At 40.0% G+C, this 23564-nt stretch overlaps 1 protein-coding gene across 1 annotated transcript in view; it reads right to left on the bottom strand.

The window, feature by feature from the left end:
* Positions 1–8536, bottom strand: part of CRB1 (crumbs cell polarity complex component 1) — a gene marked incomplete at both ends in the record, with an annotated part of 95816 nt that extends 87280 nt beyond the window's left edge. Inside the window, one exon of the mRNA XM_082286718.1 lies at positions 8461–8536. Coding sequence (XP_082142844.1) covers positions 8461–8536 — 76 coding nt within the window. The remainder of the gene's footprint in view (positions 1–8460) is intronic.
* Between the last annotated feature and the right edge of the window lie 15028 nt (positions 8537–23564).

Here is a 23564-nt window from a genome sequence, read left to right as displayed (position 1 = left end):
CAGACATTTAAGACATACTCGAGAGAAAACAGAACAGATAGTTCTTGTTATATCAAACAGAGGGCATTTTTACATGGACTGAGGCTTGCAAAATGTTCAGTACCATTAGTATTGCAAATTGAATTACAAATGTCAGCTGTATTTAATGAGAGAGAAGGGATGGGTTTAGCTAGAAAGGCTGAATTGGTGAGTCTTACAAATGATGGCCAGATTTTTGCCTTTTGCAGTTGAGTTGCAGAGGCACCTATTTGCATTCTGCTCCAAATAAGTATACAGGTAAGGATCAAAATATCATTCCACAAACACATTTTTCATATTTTCCTACATTTTATGGTGGGAATCAGTGGAGGCTGGCTTTCAGAGTTCTTTTAAGATTGAACAGGGAAAAGAAGAGCTTACAAGAGCCTTGCACGTCTTCATCCCATTTAATAGCTCTGATGCGATCTCTGATACATCAGTGTCATTCCCTGGCTTCTTCTCACTGGCATTGCACGTTTCTTTTGTTATGCAGCCACTGTTTGCTTATTTTACAAGATTGGTGCCTTCTCTCTCTGTATCTTATTTATGAGGTTATCAAAGGAAACTAAGGGGTAGTAGTGTTTTTGCCTTTCTTATAGCCAGCACACCCTTCCTGCAACAGAGGTGGCTGATGCCCAAGGATCAGCACGGTGATGTGTATTAGTTCTCACACACTCTCAGGGGCTCTCTTTCCAGCTGTTGGGAGGGTGGTGAGTTACACTGCAGACTCTTCACTGCAGATACCAGAGCCTGATCTCTTCTTTGAGCTGTGTGGACACTCACTGTGTTCAGACTCATGGATGGTTTGCCATACCAGGAGCAGTATCACAGCTGCTTTTGAAGTACCTACAAATTGTCATGAAGCTTAGCTAAACATGTCTGAAGCTACTGCTGTACACAGATGTCTCTTCAAGGCCACATTATTACAGTGAGAGTTATGGGTTCCCTGCTGTGGGTAATCTGTCAGTGCAGGTTACTTAAATTGCAGTTGCTTGGATTCTTGCAGACTGATGACTGTCTATCTTTCTGAGCCCTTGCTTTGGCTTCCTGTCAAATTATGTTGTTTTCAAAGTCCTCTAGCTCACATTCAAGGAAAGAAAGAAATGTGTCACAGTCAAATTCAGAGCTAGGGCCCTCCTTGTGGAAGAAAGAGCTAATGAAGTGTTCTGTATCATCCCTGCTGGAAACCCCACCAAGGGAGACTGGAACTGTCAAGAGAAGAGTGTGGCCAGTGTATGCTGCCTCTCATGCTGCCCATAGCCTCCCTGGCAGCCTGGATGTGAATTAGAGCATCTCTGGCCTTTATTTCAGAGGGCAGTCAGACTTTGGTAGCACCACAGTATAGGAACATAGTTGTACCTCTCAAAAACCTCAGCAAAGGAACTGTCACACCATTGTGTCCATGGCTGAGCTCTAAGGGAGAGGTACAAAGTTTTGTTTGTTTACCCACAGCCTTGATCTCAGTCACTGTGATTGAGAGCACTTTGAAGGAATGTGTCCTGTCTGCAAACCCCCTGACTAATGCAGTTAAAGATGCTTTGTCTGTCTCATTATTCAAGGAAAGGTTTAAGGGGCTAGGCTGCCAGTATGCTCAGCCTTGGGTAGGCAAGCAAGAGCAGTAAAAAGAAGCAAGGAGTTTCTTCTCTTTCCCCCCAGCATCCACCCAGGCCACAATTATTCAGGCACAGCATTTCCCAGCACAGAAGGACGCACCAGGAAAGTGCCCTGATCCTCGGCTGCTGGAGCGGGGACACTGTGTGTAACGGGTTAGCAGCCCATGCCCCTTTTCTACCCACAGAAATATTTAGCCCTTGAAATACTCTGATTTCTGTCCCCGCTGATAAGATTCCAGGCAGGCAGAAGCTGCCCTAACCCTGAAGTTGCAGCAGCCTTGCTTTGTTGATGCCTGGAGAGGGACGTTTTGCTGGGCCTGGAGGAGCCCTGCAGAGCTGCAGTGGCAGCTGCGTGGTGCCCGCCGAGAGGCCCTGTCAGCTGCAGTCTTTGTCAAAAGATGGAAGCAGCTTCCTGTTGACCCATTTTATGGCTGAGTAAGATATAATCAATACAAAGTAAACATAAGAATCTCATTGTTAAAGGGTTTATCTGGGCTGTTGAGTTTTTTTTGCTGTTTGCTGGTGTGAGAGGGCTTTCATACAATGTGGCACTGGGAATGGCCTCGGAAACAGAGAAGTACAGCGAGAGCTGACAAAACATGTCAGTCCCTAAACCCAACAAATTAATCTGTAATACCAATCTAGAAAATAATATGTATCACTTATCTCCTTGCTGCCTACTGTCTGTGACTCCAGATGAGTCAATTAGTTTGAAAAGCTTCCCTTAGAAAACGTAAATATCAGGACATTTTGTCTGGTTTTTGGCCATCACAAAGAGCAAAGGGAATACTCAAGGTTGCCTAGAGATTGAGGCCTTGTCTAAAATATTTTCTTAATGCTGGGATGTGAATTATAAAAACAAACCCAAAAGTAGAAGTATCCCTGGGAAGTCTTTGGCTGCAAACCCCTGTAGGCAGGATCAAAGGCACTTAGGTTGCTATTTCTTTAACTTATTTATTAGAGAGAGTTAAGCAACATGGACTAAGACATATTTATTTATTGCTTTGTAGCTGGCTGGAGATATATATATATACACATATATATTTAAACCTTGATATTTCACAAATAAGTGGTTTTTTCTCCATTAAAATAAAATGTTAAATTTCTCTTAGATGAAGCAGAATAAGCAGAATGAAGACTCCTACTCCAATGTTAATTTGTTGCACTGTATCCAGAATGGCCAGTTAGAACAGTTTCCTAGGAATCTACTGCTATTTGTTATTGTGCAAAACATTCCAGTCTTGCATTTCCTTTTTATATGAAGTGAGACGCTGGTAGGTTCAGCAGGCAATCCATGTTTTTCATTCCTTTTCAGGTTTCTGACCATGAAAATTTTGATATTGATAATCCATTTATTAATTATATTTTCTTGCATCATACTGCTGACATATCAAGTATACTCAAAATGCAAGTGAAAATATAAGTGATTTCACTCCAAAAGCCAGAAGTCAAACTACATAATCTCTAGCATGGGGGTACTATCTGTCCTCGTTGTAACGAGTACCTTCAGTTCTTATTTTAAGTCTAGGGTACCAAAAAATAAGAGTAGGTTCTTGATGTCTCAAAGAATGAGAGTAAATTACTTTCTCATTGAAATTTAGGCAACAATTCTGTTGTTGCTGCAACACAGGGGGCTGGGTTCAGGGCTGCCCTTGTTTTGCACAGCAGGTAATCCCCAGTTGTGCAGAAGGGAAGGGAGCCATCTCCTCACCCTGCCCAAGAGCTGTGCCTGAGCTACCCTGGAGCCTCAGTGCCACCACAACCTTTGGGGCAAGTCCCCACCTGTGCCTCTCTGGGGCTCTGTCCCCTGCGATCTTCAGAGATCACCCCTAAGGTGGTGCCGACTGCCTGCTGTCTGTGTAACTCCAGCTGTGAGACAGCAGTCTAGACAATCTCTGGCAGATATTTATCTAACCCATTCATTAAAAAGTTCTGATATAGAGTCTTAATTACCCTTCAGTTGAGATAGTTCACACAAATCTTCCCTGATGTATGTGGAATCTATTATTTTCCAGAGCCTGCCCTTCTAGAGGTCACAGGGAGCAACTGATCTCATCGTCATCCTTGATTGCCATTCTCCTTTGTGGAGGTAAGACTGTAATCATGTCTTCCCTCAGGCTTCTGTTCCTGTGACCCTTTCTCCGAGGGCACATCTTTCTAAATGTCTTTCTGTTTTTGCTGTCCCTTTCCAGCATTTTCCTAATTGTCTCTCTCTTGCTCACAGCAGCACTCAAAACTGGATACAGCCAGTACTGAACAGTGGTTTGATTGCTCTCCTGTGTCTTACATGTCATTTTACTGTCAGTGCATAACAGCAAAATATTTGCCTTTCCCTGTAACTTTTCAGTGGGGAAGTACACAATTTGGCCATCAAAATTTGAGCATTCTCTAAACAGCACTGGGTTGGCTTTTTTCTGAGCTTCCTCTAGCAGAGAGGAAAAGGTATAGAGATTTGCACAAGGAAAAGGCTCCCTGGGTGCTTTAGGTTTACCAAAGTAACACAGGGAGAACAAAAAACTGTGGATAAATGGATGGATGGATGGATAGATAGATAGATATGCAAACTTTGTATGAGGGCACCTTTGAAAGGTTTATGTATATATTGAAACATTAGGTTTATATCCTCTGCTTGTACGAAACGCTTTAACTTTCCAGCATCAGTTTCTCTGGTACATTATCATGGATACAGGATAACATAACGGGATAACAGGGTTTCAAGATCTGTGTGAGGTCTGTGCTGCTGGTTAAGCATGAATGATAGAACACCCTTTTGCACAACCTCCTTTCTTGCCCATCAGACTCTTTCCTAATACATCATTAGTCACAAACAACACCTGCTTGCAGAGACTGATCAGTATCTTTGCTGCAGAATTCCCTTTTTGTCCCATGACTGTGAACACATCATTAAGTGTTTGTGCTGTATTGCCAAAATCACTGTCATTTGAGGGCTAATTTTTTTGAAGATGCTGATTTCTTGCACTATAATTTCTGAATGACTGAACAGGATGTGGGGAAATGTTTAACCTCCAGAGGTTCTCCGTGGTGACAGTTCCCAAGTTACAGAGCACACAGCAGAGAGGTGGTCTGTAACCTGACATCCTTACTCTGCTCTTGGAATGGTAGGTGTAGCACCCTAAGGATGACTTGTAAGAACTTGAACTGAGAGACTCAAATACAGTTATGGTTGTGGTGTTCTTAATGTCACTTTTACACATTTATCTTGGAGAAGTTATTGCCTTTTTTAAAAGTTACAGGGCTACTAGTTTTCATTCTTAAGATTTCATTTCATTCCAGAGATAGAGATGTTATCCATAATAAAATATATAAATGAAAAGGAAAAACAAAACCAACCCAGCACCATTACAAGTGGGTCTAGAAGCTGTTGCTTTTAGCTTAGGGAAGATGATGGCAGACATCTGAAGGATGCTTCATTTTTGCTGTGCTCCAGATGCAACGTGTGACAGCCAGGAGGGAGGCAGGGCTGCAGGGCTGCTGGTGCCTGTGCTCAGAGGCTGCTGAGTGCAGCTCTGACAGGCTCAGCTCCACGGAGGGCTAATGAGGAGCTGCCGAGTGGGCTGTGAACTCATCAAACCACGCTAACAAGACTTTGCTGGAAAGCTCCTTACATCATCCGAGTGTGCAGGAGGGATGAACAGTGTGAGCAAAACCACAAATCTCTTTATAAGCAGAGCTTTATTCCTAACACAGTAATTAAGCAGTAATTAGAAGTTTCGTGAGTAATGGGAATAGTTGTGGGAAATTAAGAGTTCTTGTCCATGGGGAAAAATTGCACAGTGCCAGCATCTCAGAGGGGTGGAAAAAGGCTGCAAGTAAAGCTCAGATATTTTGCTCACATTAGCAGCAATCCCATATGAATTTCCATTTTTAATTTATGAATATTTGAACAACTTATGAAGCATTTATTTTGAAGTAAATAATAATTTTTTTCAACCCTGCTGAAAGGTCACTAAAATGGAAAAAAATAGAATCACAGAATTTTTTGGGTTGGAAAGAACCTTAAAGATCATCTAGTTTGAACCCCTTGCTGTGGGCAGGGACAACTTCCACTAGACCAGGCCTTGAACACTTTCAGAGATGGGGCACCCACAACTTATCTGGGCAATAGTTTTGAGCTTAAAATATTATTTTCTGAATTTTTGCAAAAAGAAAGGCAATTCTGCAGTAGTGATAGATAATCCATTGTAAAACTTTTTTTAAAAAAAAGAAAATATCAGTACTTGGATGTTGAATTAAAAGATTCTGAACTTGACTTCAGACAGAATCACTTCCAAAACTGATATGACATATGTAAATACACATGTATTTATCATAATTTCTCGTCCTCTATTTCATAAGCAACTCTCTGCCCACAGTGTCATGTTTGTAATTCCTGTTAGACAATAGTACAGCAGCACTGAGTTATCAGTGTTGTGCTGGATTTGGGACATGCTTCCTGTCAACTCTTGTACCTAATGATTCATGGTCCCTCCTCACACAGAGCTGGGTATTTCTGGATGTCCCCAGATTAATTTTCTGTGAGTAGCTCATTTGGTATGATTTGTAGAAACAAATTATATTCACAAAATGCCATATAACCCAGCTTGTATTGAATGCTTGCATACAGTGTTCATGGCTTCAAAATACTATTAATTTTCCAAATTCTCGAGAATAAATAGTTATAAGGAACATCCTGACTTTAAGCAGGACCTAAGATGAGAATCCTTTGGGAAGACAAGTCCAGTAAATTGATTCTAAAAACATAATGTCTGATACAACTTTTATAAATATCATCAATCAGCTCTGTTCCATTTTATCCTTAGCTTTTCTATCTTGGTCTTTCTCAGCTTTAATTTTTAAGTAGGAAAGTAATTGCAGTCAATTCTTCTGCTTCTATTTCTGTCTTATCTGTTCACAGTTATGTTTTTATTAACAGAAACTGTTAGCAGTTTCAAATGATGTACAAACTTTTTAAAGAGAAAATACCTATTGAGATCATTAAATACACAGCACTGATAGAGAGATGGTCCTGAGCCTGATTCTGGCTCCCAGTGCAGCTGCTCCATCCTGGTATATCAGTTTGTATCACATCATTTTGCAACAGCCACAGTTCTACCTGAGAAAGAGAATCCTTCAAGACTGAAAAGCCCCTTGCTTGAGACTGGCCATATGGCCATAACCCAGAGAAAACCCGTGCCACATCTGAGGTGTCATCCCAGTTAACAGGGCTAAGGAAAAGGCATAAAATGACATTCAATTACTTTTCTCGCCTTTGGCATCCTGCACTGAGCAAAGCTCACCCAAGGTGAAAGCCAAAATTTGTATTTATCTTTTTTCTTTAAACTGATTCTTAGGGGCTTTTTTTCTTGTTTACTTTCTAGCAATGTTTTTTTTTTTTGTTTTTTTTTGGGTTTTTTGTGCATGATGTTTTTAATGTGACCTTCTTAATTTATAAGAACTTAACTTTTAATTCCCTTTCCCAAAGCTTTTATATTTTGTTCAGATTTGCCTGCCTCATGTATAAATGAAATTTTCTTAACACTACTCCTATTACTTTCTTTTACTTAGATAGCAGACTCTGTCTTAGGGACTTTCTGGTAGTTAGTCCTACAGGATGTAGACTTTGAAAATTGCTTTGTGGAAGTTAAAGGTCCAGTCTCTTTTTTTTTTTCCTTTTTTTTTTTAGGACATGTCCTTGTTCCGGTTTGGCCAAATTTAGAAATATACAGTCCTGTTGTGAGTTAATTTAGAGAAAGCACTTTGGCTTCCCTGATTCACATCAGCACGTCCCCAAAACCAAAATTACTAGCATAAAGTGATGTTTCTATGACATTCTGTATTTGTCTTATATCTTCAAGTGTGGGATTTTTTTTTTTTCAGTGCTGGTTGATCCAACTGCATCTGTTTGCTTTTTAGTCTTTAATTTATGTTGGGCTGTAAACTGTCCAAGTAACAATTTGAGTGATGCAGCAACAGAAGGTGACCCAGATTACACAACACTGTACGCTAATGCCAAGTCTTCTTGTTTAATGGCAGCTGCTCAAAGCTTTGTGTTATTGCTATTCACATGCAACAGACACAAATCAAACAGCCTCCTCAGGCACACATCCCGCAGATCTTCATTTTAAACATGTTCAAGAGCTGCTGCTTTTCATACACACACAGCAGCCTCACCAGCTGAGGCCATTTAGCCTCCTTGGCTTGTATTTACTCTCAGCCATCTGACACAATTATCAAGGAAACCCATTGTGACTTCCACTATTTTGCACACTTCTGTTTATGTGGAAGTTTGCCGAGAACACTTTTTCTCTATAAAAGTAGTTGGACTTTCATGCTCCCTCATAATGGACATATTTACAACACCAAACACATCACAGTTGTTTAATAACAGCTTTCTCTAGAAGTTATAATTAAAAAAGTATATATAATAAAGCAATGCTGCTAAAAAATGTAACATGAACAGTTTAAGCAGAGGATAAATTAGTCTAGATTTCAATCAGAAAGGTTTAGATTTACTGAGTGAGTGGTATCAAAAAGCAGACTTTAAAGTATAGGTACAGTTTTAGCAGAATAATTTATTGCTGTACCTTGAATATGTGAAGCAACAAAATGCTTTCATTCCTTATTAAAAAAAAAAAAAAGTTGAAGCACAGAGATCAGGAAAGCTATCAAGCAACGAGTTCATACAACTTAGTTTCGTGGACCAAATCTTTTTGGCATCTCCATCAAATTTTTAAAGCCTTCTGACAACACAAGCTTTCTGCTAGAAGTGCATGTCTAACCATCTCCCCAGAGGACATGTCAGAACAATAAGAAAAAGTGCAAATCTTACTTTTTAAATGGATGAGCAGCAAAAAACTGAGGTAGAAGATGAGTAGAGAGTTAATTCTTGAATGAGCCATATTCATCTTGATAGGACATCGTCTGCCGAGTTGCCTGTTGTCCAAAGGGCTGGTGCTGATCCTCACTGCTTTCTCCTCGTGTCTGAAGCTCAGGGCACACCCGGGGCGCCCAGCCCCCTACGAGCCATCTCTGCCCGTGCCCCTCATCAGCCTGCTCCCTGCAAACCTGCAGACTTTGATTCAAAAGGCAGTTGTGCTTGTTAAGGTTTTACTTCGGCAGGTCCGAGTGATTTTTCAAACCCGGTGCAGATTTGTCTGGGAGCTGGACTGGAGTCTTTCCCCTTTGTTGCTGGGGACGGCGCGGGGAATGGTGCGCTCTGCTCTGCCTGGCTGTCCCCGCACCGCAGCCGCGGCGCCGCGCTCACTGTGTGCCGCCGAGCCCCGGCCGCACGGCGCTCCTCCTCACCGAGCACTTGGCGTTTCCTCGCACACTCAGCTCACAAACACTTCTGCTTTCTGAGTTTATTCTGCTACCTTACACCAATAGCACATGAAGTGAAAAGGCGAAACATCCCCATTCTCAATCTTTTTAGATAGTAGTTAGATATTAGCCTGTTCTCTTCCTCAGTATTATTTTTTTTTGTTTTGTAGTTATTGTTTACACTGGATTCACTAAAAGGCACGCTCCTGGCAGCTGGCGCAGGACCTCTGAGCTTCATCAGGTTGTGTTATAAGCTTGCACTGCTCATGGAGGAGCCGGTCACTTGCAGGACCAGGAGGTGTCATAGCAGGATCGATAAGAGAAGGGGATGGCGGCAGGGGCTGCACTCCCATTTGTTTATAGCCGGGGCTGGTATTAAACAGCCGTGGCTGGTGCAGGTGCCATCAGCCTGCCCGTAGTCGGGGAGCCTTCCCCAGCTGCCACGGCGGCTCCTCACCCCGGTACGGCACAGGAATGTCCTGTTTGTGCCCAGCATTGTTTCAGCGTGCCTCACCCACGGATCACAACTGTGTTCACAGATAAAATCCTTGTCCTGGTCTAGCAGAAGGGAAGGTGTGGGCAGGCAGCAGCAGCCCCAGGATTCATCCCATGATCCAGTACAAACTCTGGCCCGCTGGCACCTCACACACCCAGTTTGTGTGTCCACTGTGGGGAAGCTGTGCCACAGCAATGATTGCCACAGCGCCATTCTGGCTCTGAGGCCAAGACAGAGATGAGCTGCCTATTTGGCAGTGAATCTCCTCCTTCCATCACATTCACCTCTACCAATCCTCCTGGGCCTTGGCTCTTGGCACTTGCCCTTCTTGCCTCAGTGAGAATCCAGGCATTCCCAAGCCCAGGAACAGCCTGAAAAATCTGCTTGGTCATTGCTACGTTATGTTACTGTCAAAGAGGTAACACTCAATACATTTGGTGTTGTGTTTGTGCTCCCCACTTCAGCAGAATGTTAATCCCCAGTTCAGGAAGCCTTTGATAATGAGTTTAACATTACACGTACGCTTAACTGAACAAAGTACAAGCTGAAAGTCAAGCATATGCTGAAGGCCTCAGATGAGTAGGGAGCAGACTGTTGATGCCAACATGAATCCACTAAAGCTGTTTATAATAGGTAGGTACTTTCACATCACTCATTAAGCTCAGTGAACTGATTAATTTTAAAATGTCTCCTGCAGCAAAGCTCCTCCTTCTCTCCCATCCCATTCATGTGTAGGTGCACTCACCCACTGCTGACCTTGTGGCACATCTTTCCAGACCCTCTCTTCCTTCTCCTGGCATCAGCAGCTCTATCATCTGCTTCCCAGGAAGCCTCTACTCTCACACTCTCCTGAGCCTCCCTACTCTGTTCACCAGCTCTGGTCTCTCTGATGGCAACCCAGGCTGAATTTCCTGGCCAAATGTCATGGTCTGTGAGCATTATGATGAACAGGGGTCCTAGTGGAAAGTACTTAGATAACTATCAAGTTAAATACAATTAAATGTCTAATTGTAGTTTTCAGCTCTTTCAATTTGTAATCCCCTTTTTTTTATATGTACATTTATAGTTGTTTGGATGTTTTCCTCTCCTTGCCATCTGTCTACTTAGTTTCTGTTTCAAATTATCCAGTAAGAGATATAATCATTACAACGTGAGCATGAAAATACCACTCTGTCATTTGGGAATTCTTTTGCTGGACTAAATTATGCAGTTTAGCTCAGTGCTGATTGCCTGCTTCAAGTGCGTTATTATTTAAATTTGTCACTATATAACTTACTTAGAACAATAATATTTTCTGAATTCATATACTAATCAATTTAAAAAAGAAATCATGTGAGTATTCAGAAAGATAGACCCCAAATTTTAGCAAATACAAAGTTTTAAATTCTGAGGAATATATGGTAAGTACTGCAAGAAAAGTCGCATCTACTAAATCTGGATATTTTTCTGAAAAATGCACAAGTACCTGTAAAATCTGTACTCTCAGCAAACTGAGCACATCTCAGACATATGGATATGCCACCAATTTGAGAACTTAAATGTATTGTATTAACACATATACTGACACTGGAATGAAATATTCTGCCATGTAACTCTCTGGTAATTACAAAACATACAGCAAGTGCATGAACACATCCTAGGCCTTTTGAAAGTTATTAAAATATAATCACTTTCTGAATAGCCAAAAGAGCTGCTTTTTTTAAGCTGTTTGAAACTTAGCTCTGCATTTCCCAATGCCTTTTTTCAAATGTTTCTTCTTCTTCATGAGCTATTCATATCCCAGAATTTAATGGGGAATAAACTAAATTAACTTATCACTGCCCTAATTCCTTGACGTTGCCTACAGGAGGAGGTTTGAATTTCTGCATGCATATCATTTGTACGTGATGAAACATAACATCTAAATGTAATTTCCATGCTTTCTCAGTAGAGCTTAGCTTTGATGAGATTTTTCTGTAGTCATAAAAGTCAGAGGCTATGCCATTTTCTCAGGGAAAGGGGTTTGTGTTGTCATTTGCTTTCACTTAAGTGCTGCCTTCTCTGTTCTGGTTGCTTCCGTGCAATAGTAACATAATGGTGTGGTATCAGACTATACTAGTCAGTGTTATCTCTTCTAAAACATTTAATTGCAACTCTGTCCAACTAATTTCATTATCTAGCATCTTTTGCTTCCTGATATAAGCCGTTTTTTCAAGTTTCAGATGACAGCAGTACTAATTAATTGTGTATCTTCTGCCTCTCACTGCTAGGCGTGTTTTCTGATTGTTCAATGTTGCTCCAATTTAAAGTGCAATTTTTATTGGTGCCATCCTGTGTCTTTTAGGTCAAATATATTTACAGGTGATTTTCCTAAGTAATTGGTTCTTCTTTTCCAGTCTGTAAAATGTTTTGCTTGTTTTGATGTAAACTACAAAATGAACAGAAATTAGAATAGTTAAGTAATTCATGTAAAGTGTAAAAGATGCAAGTAGAAGATGCGAGTTTACAAAATACCTGATGCTGACTAACCTGAAGCTTTTATTAAATCCCTTTGTTCACTGGCAAGTAAGGCACTGATAATAGTCAGGAACAGGTGGGTGATTTCATGGAAGAGTGGAAGAGTGACTGAGCTAAAGATAACATTTGCCCCAGCAAGGTTCTGGATACACAGAACTCAGCTGGACAGTGGCCCTTTGCGACCCGCTCAAACTAGATATGCTTTCAGCAGGTGGCCCCTTCCCACCATATATTCCTGTGATTCTCTGAATATATCATTAGATTTCCTGCACAAGCTCCAGCCTATATTAGCTCAGTCCCAAATTTTGTTTACCGACTGCAGAAAGCCTCTATTTATAAAATAGTCCATTATTCCTAGGGTCTTTGATTTTCTTACTAGTATTAAACGGTGCTTCTTGTGTACATCCTCTCTTAAGTTGTTGCTGAATTTCATCAGAGATGAAACTGGGATTCTAAATTTCACTGGTGTTCCCAGTTCACCAATGGGAGAGCTTCATTTATGAAAAACTATGGAGCATTAAAGCGTGAAGTCACTCTGGTCTGACATCACGGTTTGGGCATTAAAATACATTCTGAAGTATTTATTGAAAACTCAGGATGATGGCGTTTCCTAGAATAATCGACCTGACCAAATCATCCAGATCATCTTCCTGTTTATGGTACTTTATGTACCTCTTCATTAAACAGCTCACAGATAGTTTTTTTTTCGTTGGCTTGTTGCACTTTGGGTAATTATGAATGGACAAACCAAGGCAATGGATAAACCGATATGAATAAGGGATGGCTAAAAGGTCTTGTAGATAGAGAGTTGTATTGTAAGAGGAAGCTGTTCACCTCATTAACAAAACCACTATAGATCTATTTGCATTTTAATTAGGCTCCTTGCAACAAGAACGACTCTTCCGATTGCATTGATTTCCTGCAACATTGGCAAAGTTAACCACCTACAAGAATTGGGCAAGAGAGAATGGGAACCTCCTTTGGCCCATACTTTTCCACAGACAAATATTTTATGACTATATTTAACTTCTTAGTCTATAAATGTTACTTATTTTGAGCTTTCTTTTCATTTTTATTAGGGTGTAAAAATATTTGGGGTTTTGAACTCTTGCTTTGCTCCTTTTATTTCTTTCTCTGCTGGAGTAAAGCGCCAGAGCACAAGCTTCTGTCCATTTTCAGAGTATTAATGGTTTTATGAAACTTAAAGGCTTTAGCTGGAAGTGTAAAATTATTTTGCAAGACCTGCAAAGCATATTGCTTCCTTAAATGTAATACATTTTTTGAAATTATGACTACTTTTTTGATTCTCATGGTAGCTAACCACTTTCCTACTGGGTAATGAGGGATTTCTACCTGCCAACCTAAAATACAAATTTAACCAAAGATTACAGGAGTGTCAAGCTGATTTGCTCAGATATATCTAATTTTGGATGTGATAGAAATGGTGGGAGCAGTAAAACCTGGTTTGGTTTTCATATGAAGTCTCTCCTGAGTATTTCACACTTAGGTAGGCAAAACAAAGTGCTGTGTAAGGCAGGACAGGATTCCCCTGGGACCTGCAGAAGTCAATAATGTGTGTGATTCACTTATCTTTGATGAACTTTTGTGAAGTAACATGTTTTTATCACATTGTGTGTGGCTGGGAAGCAGGGATCAGGGAAGCAGGGAAGCAAGAGGCATCACCAGGGAAGCAATTTCAATCAGATTAATGCTAGGTCAGGTTTTGTCAATGCAGATGAAAATTGGCAATTAGTATTCTGTACCTTGCTGCTAATGAACCATCTAATCAGGAAGCTTCTGTCTGTACCAATAAACTTCCTGGGAGTGTCAAGGTTATAGGAGTGCTTGAGAAAATGAGGCAAATGGTGTTTTTACAAAAGCTTATATTAAGATTATATAATTAATAATTATATAATTATAATATTAAAAGCTTACAAAAATTATATTAAGATCTAAATGGGTTGTACATCTATTTTTCCCTCTATGCTTTTCACTTCAGCAGACTAGACATGTTAACAGTCTTACAAATCCTCTTCTAATTCTCTTTTTAATTTTCTTCAATGTGAGGTAACTCATACTACAAACCAGAAAGACCTAAACATGAAAGTATTGGAATTAAATTGAAAATCAAATCTGTTACAGAAGACATAGTTGTGTAGTTCAGCCACAGTTTCAAAGATATTTGGAAAAGATTTACACAGGTTTGTAGCATGATTTCACCTGATCAATAAAAAGTGGAATTCAGACCCAACAATTCCAGAAGGCAACAGTGTAGAGGAGGAGAAAGAGCAAGACTCAGGAAGGCAGGATTAGTAACCAAAGATGCTTGATTTTACCACACACTTTGTTTACTTCTAGTAAACACTGTAATTGTCCTAGGGACAGGGCAGGATGATGATCACAGTCATATGGGAGGCTGGGAAGGAGGAGATGCTTCTAAAACTGTTGTTTGAATTTTGGTCTTTGCAAATAGAGAAAGGTGGCAACACACATGGTTTCACAGGCCAAGCACTGGGCTGAGGAACAGGAAACTCTTTCCCTGTTTTTGTTTCACTGTACTTACAGTGATAAATCATTTTGAGGTAGTGAAATTTGCAATGCAAAAACACCATAATACTCAAAAAGTAACTTTTGTAACAGGCAAATACAGAAGTTTCTTAATTTTTCATGATCTCTAATATTCCTGATAATTTTTGTTTCCCTCTTCTGTATTCAGTCATTGTCTACTGAGTGTGACAAGGTTTTGAAAAGCATCTGACGATTTGGATCTCCTGGATTTGCAGGTTTTCAGTTAAAGGATGTGACTTCCAGAAAGTGCAAAGCAAAATTTCCCTGTAGGCATCTCTGAAGTGTTTTGGTGTGGATCCAGGCAAGCACTGAATTTCTCTTGGAAATGTTGGCCTCTGTGTTAAAGTATTAGATAACATTATGGGAACAATAAGCAGCGGTGGGTGCCCCAAAGGGATTTCAAGTTTCTGCTAAGATTGGGTAAGACAGCATTCATCTTAATGCCAATGCCTTTCTCAAAGGCTGCAGTTTTGTATTGAACTAAATCCTGAAAGTTTGTCAGTTTGAATTACATTGTTCACAAGGTAAAATGAAATATTCTGACTTCCGAACTTGGGCTGATTTGGATTATCTCACACCTGGTTCAACCACTGGTGGTGATGCTGACCTGGTGATGATGTATGTGATGTCATCATGTTCCCATGCCAGTGAAAGGAAAACACCCCCTGGGTGGAGGTGGCACAGTTTGGCCTCTAAGCATCATGTTGGATGTGAAAGGGGGAAGGAGGAGACATCCTACTGTAGTTGACTTATATTCTTCAAGTATCCAGAAAGTCCCTCAAATCATCAGGTAGTTTGTTGCTGAGCAGCATCCTAATTTTTGTGTGTGGGCAAGCTGAGATCTTTGCATATGTTGAACTTCACGCAGTGCTTTCCATTTTCCTGGATATCAAGTCTTTTTCATGTTTTTTCTTCTTTTTTTTTATGGCATTTTTGTACTAACTTCTTCCAATACACTGAAAGCCGGGGTGAAAGCCCTTGTTGCGCTCAGCTGCTGAGGGTCTGGTTCTTCACACCCAGTTTTGACTTTAACACCAACATTCACCAAACATAGTTTTGTGGGACTAAGAATTCTAAATCTGAGAGTTTCTGGGGTACAAGAATTTCTAAGCCAGCAGTTCTAATGTAATTATAATTATTAAAGAAACATGATTTTCTTGTCAGAAACTGCATCTTCAGTGCCTTGACTATAAGCAAGTTGTTTAAAAAAGACATATTCACAGTAAAACCCAAGAAATCCCCACAGCAGCATGTCCTGTATGTGTTGCAGCAGCTCCTCATGCTGTCAGGGTAAGATTTTCTCTTAGCTTTCAACTGCACTCAGAATTGAGGATGTTACCCACTGGTGTGACAGAGTGACGAGGAGCTTCACATCCCCATAGCACTTTTGAAAGACTTTTAGTCCCCAGCTAAACCTACGGGCATGAGTCACATGCCTGAAGAACAGCAAATGCTGAGCTCTTTCAAAAATGTAGCCCTGGAAGTTCCTAAATGAACTGTAGTCTAAACACAGAGCTCATACAGCTCACTCTTCCAAAATAAGATTAATTGGAGTGAATGAAACAGTCTGTGGCAGCATCTTACTACTGAAGAATAGATAAACATGAGCCATGTTAACCTTGACCCCCCTCGACTCCTGCAGCAGCAAAGTCAGACTTCAGTATTAATTTGATGAAGTAGATTAATATAACATGTCCTTGTATAACAGTGTCTTTAAATAAGCTGGGAAACCAATAACCCACAAGAATTATACCAAATTCCATTCTGACATGGCAATCACAACTGTTCAAGAAATAGAATTCACTTTCTGAAGGCTGGACATCCAGGATGGACTGTATTTGCTCTTCCCTCCCTAAGAAGCTATGGAAATAATGAGTCTAGTAGGCTGCACTATTTGTGCTCACTCAGTGTGACTCTGTAACAGTTTGGCATTTCTTTAGGACCCTATTTTCTATGTGTCAGAAGCCACAGTGATTCTGAAAATAGGTTTTATACTTGTAGTTCAAGACAGGAAAGAAAAATTTTCTATCTGGCCAAATTGATGCAAATTTTACATGTTCTGCAGCAATAATAGGTGCATTTATCCACTCACATTTATAATGAGCAAAATTAAGTACAATTGTTTTGTACTCTATGCCACTTGAATGTGAGAGCTCTTTTCCAAACACTGAGCAGAAATTCAAAGTTAGACAAATCACCTTGTCTTTGAAGTGGAGCTGGTCAGAAATTTTTGAAGCATTTCAGAAGGAAGAGGGTAAGGTTTTGCACTTTATTTCTCTGTGTGTTGTGTGTGTGTGTGTGTAGTTGTGGGGTTTTTTTTAAGCATATATTACTTAAAAATTGCTGAAAAAAAAGTTTTGGCAATTTAAAAAGGTATAACCTTCTTGCTGTTTTTTTTCCTTTGAACAAGTTAAATAATTTTAAGGTGTTTTGAAAAGTTTGAAACATAAATTATGATTCCTCCAACCAAACCTTTCAACTAATCCAAGCCACTTCTGATATCACATATTTTCAAGGTAATAAACAAATATTAAAGATTTCAATCTGTGGTTTAGTTCAGAAAAAGAAAAATAAGAAGAAGGTAATCTCACTCCCAGATTTACTTTGAAGTCTCTTCTCAATGTCTTGATTCAAATAACATGCACTAGTGGAAACAGAATTTAAAAAACACTCAGAAGAAAAGCAGTAACAGATCTTTAGCAAGTAAAGGCACCCAAGTTCCTGTCAGCTGCAGAACCCAACAGCATTAAAAGCACCCATGGTTGTTGTGGCTGAGGTTGGAAAACGGATGGGTGGCATAAAATTCAGCTACAAAAGGGATGAACAAACATAACTCCTCCAGAAGGAAAGCAAGTAGCCTTTTGAAGGGTTACAGTACTCTGTCAGTTTTGCCTAATAAAGGAAAATTAATTCACAAACTGGTTCTCCCCCTCAGCTGTTTTGGAAACGAATGCTTCTTTCCAAAGAACATTACTCTTGGGATAGCGACAAGCTACACCAAAAGAGACACATACAACCAATCATACTGTACTGAAATTCACTGAAAGGGGTTTAGCTCCAGTGACACCCCAGGCAGCATGTTGGTTTGGTTCATTTTTTCATTTGGGAAGGTCATTGTTACAAGGTGATTATTACAGGATTTCATAGGGTTATGCTTCCTTTGGAATGGCCACAAGAAGTTCTTCTCCTGCTACTGCATTTACACAGATATTTTACTAACTCAGTTGTCATTGAATTGTTGTTAGGTGTTTTTTTTTGGTTAGTGTTATTCCTTAAAAATAACTTACCTGTAGCCATTGCTTGTACAAGCCTGTTGTACAAGCTGGCTGTTTATGTGCACTGGATTGCTAACAACGCAGAATTAATTCTGGATTTCCTTATTTTTTTGGTTAAAACACCTTTTCTGTGTTGTGTGCTGTGTGCTTGCTTTTTTGACTGGAGGCACGTTTGTCTTGCTCCAGGTTTTTGATAGTGGCCTCAAAGCCTAATTAATTTACTTGTAGTCTGCCTCTTGATATCAGAACCTAATTATACTTTCCTGGGAAAATGTTGTAATTACTATTCAAATGTAATTAAGAGAACAGATAATGAATGTCACCTAAAAGAAAACAGGGTCCTGAAATTCTCACACTATAGTGTTGCTCCAGAAACAGATATAATGCTTTCATTATGCAATGTTTGTTTCTAACAATTACACAAGACTAGTAAGCTTCATAACTGCAGCCTTTTATCCAGACTGTGAGTAAATGGGCAATACATCATAGAGCATGTAAATTCAGACAAATAAACAATGACAGTTAAAATGCTCATCTAACGCTAGATCATCCTTCAGTTTCTGCAATTGTGTCTCTGGGGAAAAATGCATTGTAGATTAGACATACTTTTGACTTTATAATTCAAAACAAACAGCATCTACAAATTACATGGATAGTGATCCAGGAGGGTGCAGAATAGCATTTTAATCTCTCCTACACCTTGAAGTGCCCTGCCTCTCTAGCAGAGAGATGGAGTTTGATTCCCTGACAACTGTAACCATGTCGAGGTTCATCACAAAGGGAAGGAGAAGAGCTCTGGGAAGCCTTGATAAACACTGACCTGATAGGCCTATTTGAGTGCTTCTAGCTGTCCTTATAATTACACAGCAGATATTATCTGAAGGCACAAAGGCTTAATAGCTGCTGGTAATTTATCAGCTTCATGTGCTAACCTTCCAACAAATTACCATCATCAGCCTTCCATTTTTTTACCCCATTCAGAAACTTCTATGCATTATACTCTACTTCTGAAAAGCCTTCAATAGCAAACGTATTTTTTTTCTCTTAAATAAAAACTACTGATCACATTGTACACCCAGGTTTCTACAGGCACATGTAGTTGTATCTTAACCTGTGTACCAAATTCTGCTTTCTACTGGGCAATGTAAGAAGCTTTTGAACTTGGTAATTTAAATGAACTAGCTAGTTCAGTAGCTCTTCCTTGTGTCATTGCAAGCACTACATTCCTGAAGATCTTGGAGGACCACAACTAGGTCCTAACCTGAACAGGAGTGGACCTTGACACCTTAGTGCTTCATTTCTTCAGCTCCAGACAATCCATACAGTGAACTAGGCAGCCCCTCAGTATATCAGCCTAATACTATGTCAAACTTGCTCTTAAGTTTCAAAGAAGTATAAGCTAAATACTTTCTATATCCTTGTAAGAGTACTAGATAAAAAACCTGGGATCTCAAGTTTTAAATCAGTGGAAAGCTGTCACCTTTCATGGCAAAACTCCTAACTTCATGTTCTCTATAAACTTGGATAGATAGAAGGATCTATTAATATTACATGCATAAAAAGATTAGCAGTTTTAATGTAAAATGCAACTACTTTTCTCGGGGATTAAAAATACATTAATGCTTATGGAAAGGAGGGAGAGAGAGAGAGACAGACCTGAATGGCTCTTAGGTGTATTCTGTGGCTCCACACACAGCACCAGGTCTGACTGTAATAAAGCCCCAGTTACCTAATCTAGGGGAGAATAGCTGGCATCTCCTTCTACCCAATGATTTAATTTGGCCTGTCAGCGAGGGATAATTGGTTTCTGGTTGACTGAAAATAGTGACAGTGACATCAGCTCCCTGCTACCCTCCATGACTGAAATTATTGTTGTCTTGTACCAGGGCCCCAGCACTCAGGATGCACCGGCAGATTCACAGGTCTCTCACCAGGCAGTGCAATGGAAATTCAGCAATGTAAGATACACAGAAACCTTTTCATGCTGTTTACTCTATACATTTTCATAATACATTTTTGAGAACTGAGATTATTTCTGTACAGGAAAGTCTGGTTACACTTGTTTTACTTGCTAATTTGATAATGTTGTTGCAGTTACAATGGTCTAAGGAAATAAGGCAAGATTTATTGGGAGAAGCAATACCTTCTACTAACCAGCTGATATGGCTGGAAAAATAAAGATGATTTTGGGCACATGAAGTCTTCTCAAGGTCATGTTCTCAGAGCTGGGACACTGTTTTTATTTCCAGTGGTGACATACACCAGCTGAACTAATAAAAGATATTTCATTTCTCCCCAGTTCTTGCTTTGTTTAAAGGACAATACCTTTGATGCTAGTGGTGTGTTATTGCAAAAGGTTTAATGTGCTCTGTTGAAAACATCACCCAAACCAACAGAAAATAAATCTGTTAAGTCCTTGTTTCTTCTTTACACAGCTTCAGGCAGGGGGTGCAGCTCTCATTTACAGTAATTTTGTAGCACTGCTTAAGACTTACATCAGTAGAGGGCAGACAGGTATTTCCTCCAGTGCTATTCTCTTTGGTTCAGCTTTCCTCTCACCCTCCTTTCCCCGAGCTGCCAGGCACTACTGGATGGGGTGGAGCAGGAATGGATGGCAGGACAATACTCAGGCAATTTCCCTCTCCCCAAGAATTTCTTCAGTTGCCATATTTTTCAAAGTGTGAAGGCAATGCAGTACACCTGTGAATCTACCTGTAGAGCTGGCCTAGTACTGAGTTCAGAATTAACAGACCTAGCATTTCTGCTCTACTGTGACAGCAGGGAGTGTCTTGTTCCTGGCCCCTGCTGATTTCACCTCAGGGCTGCATTGGATTAGCATGCCATGAGGAAATCTGTTCTGTGGAGTCTGTAACCATACACCTCTCTGCAACCTCCACACTGTATGAATCCCCTGGAAAAAGATGGCAGTGGCCAAGATCATTGTTATTCAACTCATGTCTGCTTACAGAACACTCCAGAGAACAAAACCCACACAGAGGTGGTGTCCACCCTTCCCTGCACTAAACTTCCCAGATGGAATGAGGCAGGCTGATACAGCCAGAGTGGATCTGACCTCCTTCTCTTCACATTTCACTTGCTGCACTTCAGAGAGGAGATGAGGGGAGAAGCCTGATCAACATGATTCACATGTCAAACATCCATAATAGTACAGCCAGCCTCCAGCTGATTAGTGCCCTAGAGAGTCCTGAATTGAGAGACTGGGGTGGTCTTTTCGTGGCCTGTGTGAAAGAATTTCTTGGCAATGGTTCTAGCAATGGACTTTATTCAGCACTGTTGGCTAGAAAACCTGTTGGAGTCTCTAGGCAATCTTATAACCCTTTCACTTCACAGCCTAATTTAAAACATTTGTGTGTATGTGGTGATTGGCAATAAAATACAGAAAAATCTCAAACTAGAGGAAGTATAGGCTTTGTGGGTTCTTCCTTAGGTACCACCCATCACTGACACATCTGGGATACAAAAAGGAAGAATGACAGCATGGGTCATGTTTCAACAGTGTCATGCACCATGAACCCATGGCGAGAGAGACATTTACCTTAACAAAAATGTTGTGGCCAAAGTAAAGGCAGCTGTTTGGAAGAAGATGTGAATATATGTGCTACTAGATTTATAACTGGGTACTTACAGTGGTCAGCTCTTAAGGAATATATTGGGAATAACTGAAATAACTCAGCCAGGTATTAAAACTTGCATGCTATTTTTATGTAATTTTATTTCTGTTTAGTTGGCAGCTAACTGTTCAAGAGTTGATTCCCCATCTGCTTATTGTTTAAATAGTATTTGATTCAAGTATCTGTCATTTCTAGTTTCACTGTATCTCAGAAGGGAAGATTTTGAGCTGGAGAACAAGTATTTTAAGATGAAAGCACCTCCTCCAACACCAAACCTTCTTGCACCAAGCTTCTTCTTAATTTCCAACAATTCAAAACTATTTATTTGATAAACATACTGTTTACCTGGAGAAATCTAAGCAGCTGCATTTGCCAGTGCTGTACAGTCTCAACATAGGTGAGCAAGTGCTTATCCTTTGATTGATGCTGTCTTTAATTAAAGTCAGCTTTTTAACCTATGTGGGATACTCTCTTAACTGGCAAGCAAATGTAGCATGAATAAGCATTGGTACAAAAGCGATTAATATAGTTAAATTTTGTCTGTACCGCTTGTACTTTGTACCAACTGCAGAAGACTTAATGCTGAAAGAACCATAATGACCCGAGATTTGAAGGACATTTTGTTTCCAGAGCATAATTATTGCAGCAATGCCAGGCATGGTAATGGATCACTTAGCACTGTATGATTTTTCTTTGAACTAAATCCTTCATGTATCATAAAACATCAAGAGAAAAAAAAGTGTTACCTAGGCTTGTGCTAAGTCAAAACACCCGCTGAGCTTGTACAGTTTGGCAATTAGCTGTAGATGCTTTGTAGACTGCCAAGAAACCACATTGTACTCAGCACAGAGTAAGTAATATCAGCAACAACTGAGGAAAACATCAGGTAGTTATCTTAGGAAAAAACCCCAAACCCTTCCCTAAGCCCCCAACAACACAGTAGAAACTATGCAAGACTCAGACCTGTCCCAGGCAGCACTTCCCTAGCTTGGTTATGCTTGCTGGCAAAATAGTTCTCATGAAGGCTGCATTTTCCTTATGTATTTCACTCATGAAAACTGATGACACACTTGGTTTTATACTTTCTAAATGAGGGATTTGCTATGGAAACAGTAAGACTCAAGAAGCCAATTACCCACTAATGATGTTTTTATATGCTTGCTATTCAGATTAGAGTGAAATGTAAGGCTCAGCTTAAAACTTAAAGCGCCTTGCTCTAGAACTTTCTTTTTCCATGCAAAAGCATAACAGATAAACATAGAAAAGAGAAACTTATTTTTATAGTTTACGTACAATTTAACTATGACTCTACAGAAATAAAAGGTGGGCATGCACAAGGAACATCCTAAAAGAGCAGATGGCTCGGAGATAAGTAGATTTTTGTCTTCAGCGCAAGAAAACCATAGTAATCCTGATTCCTCTATTTTTATTGACACCATTGTTTCACTATAGAATAACTGAATAAAAGAACTGATGCTACTTAAAATATTATTTGAAATAGTTTGCTATTGAATTATTTTGATTGTAATATACGATTAAAAATGAAAAAAACCAACAAAAACAAAACAAAAAACCCCCCAAACCTAAAGCCAAAGCTAAATAATTGTAGACTTCAAGGAAAATGCAGGGCGGTGAGTACAGGTAGTACAGCAACACTCAGGAGGTAACAAATGCTTTAAGAACATTCAGTATTTATATTGCATTTTTATGGAAAAATGCAACCAACACCTTCGAGTCACACTTTGCTCAGTATCCATTTGCAGATCATAAATACAGAATGCATGTCGTGGAATAAAGTTTAATCCTGTATTAATCCTTCTTTAAGGCTGTCAGGAAAAACAAGCTCATTTTGGGTGTCACATTGTCACTGGCGATTGGTTATCCTGGGAGAGATGGAGCTGGAAGGAGCAGAAGGCAGTGCCTTCGGTACACTCAGGAGCTGCAGCCCGAGCGGCTCCCCTGGGGCTGCTCCTTTTGCCACCCGGGAAGTGAGGAAACTGGGAATTTCACAGCGATTTACGTCAGCTGCTTCAAAACACTCAAGCAGGAAACAAACTCAAATTCGTGTTATTGAACAGGACAACGGGAAGCACGAAACCCGGGAATTTCCAAGCCCTTATGTGCCCTGCTTTGAAGCAGGAAACAG

Source organism: Coloeus monedula, assembly GCF_965178545.1.
Source record: "Coloeus monedula genome assembly, chromosome: 9".
Classification (NCBI taxonomy): domain Eukaryota; kingdom Metazoa; phylum Chordata; class Aves; order Passeriformes; family Corvidae; genus Coloeus; species Coloeus monedula.
The sequence above is the reverse complement of the archived record's forward strand: the minus strand, read 5'-3'. Positions and strand labels throughout refer to the sequence as shown.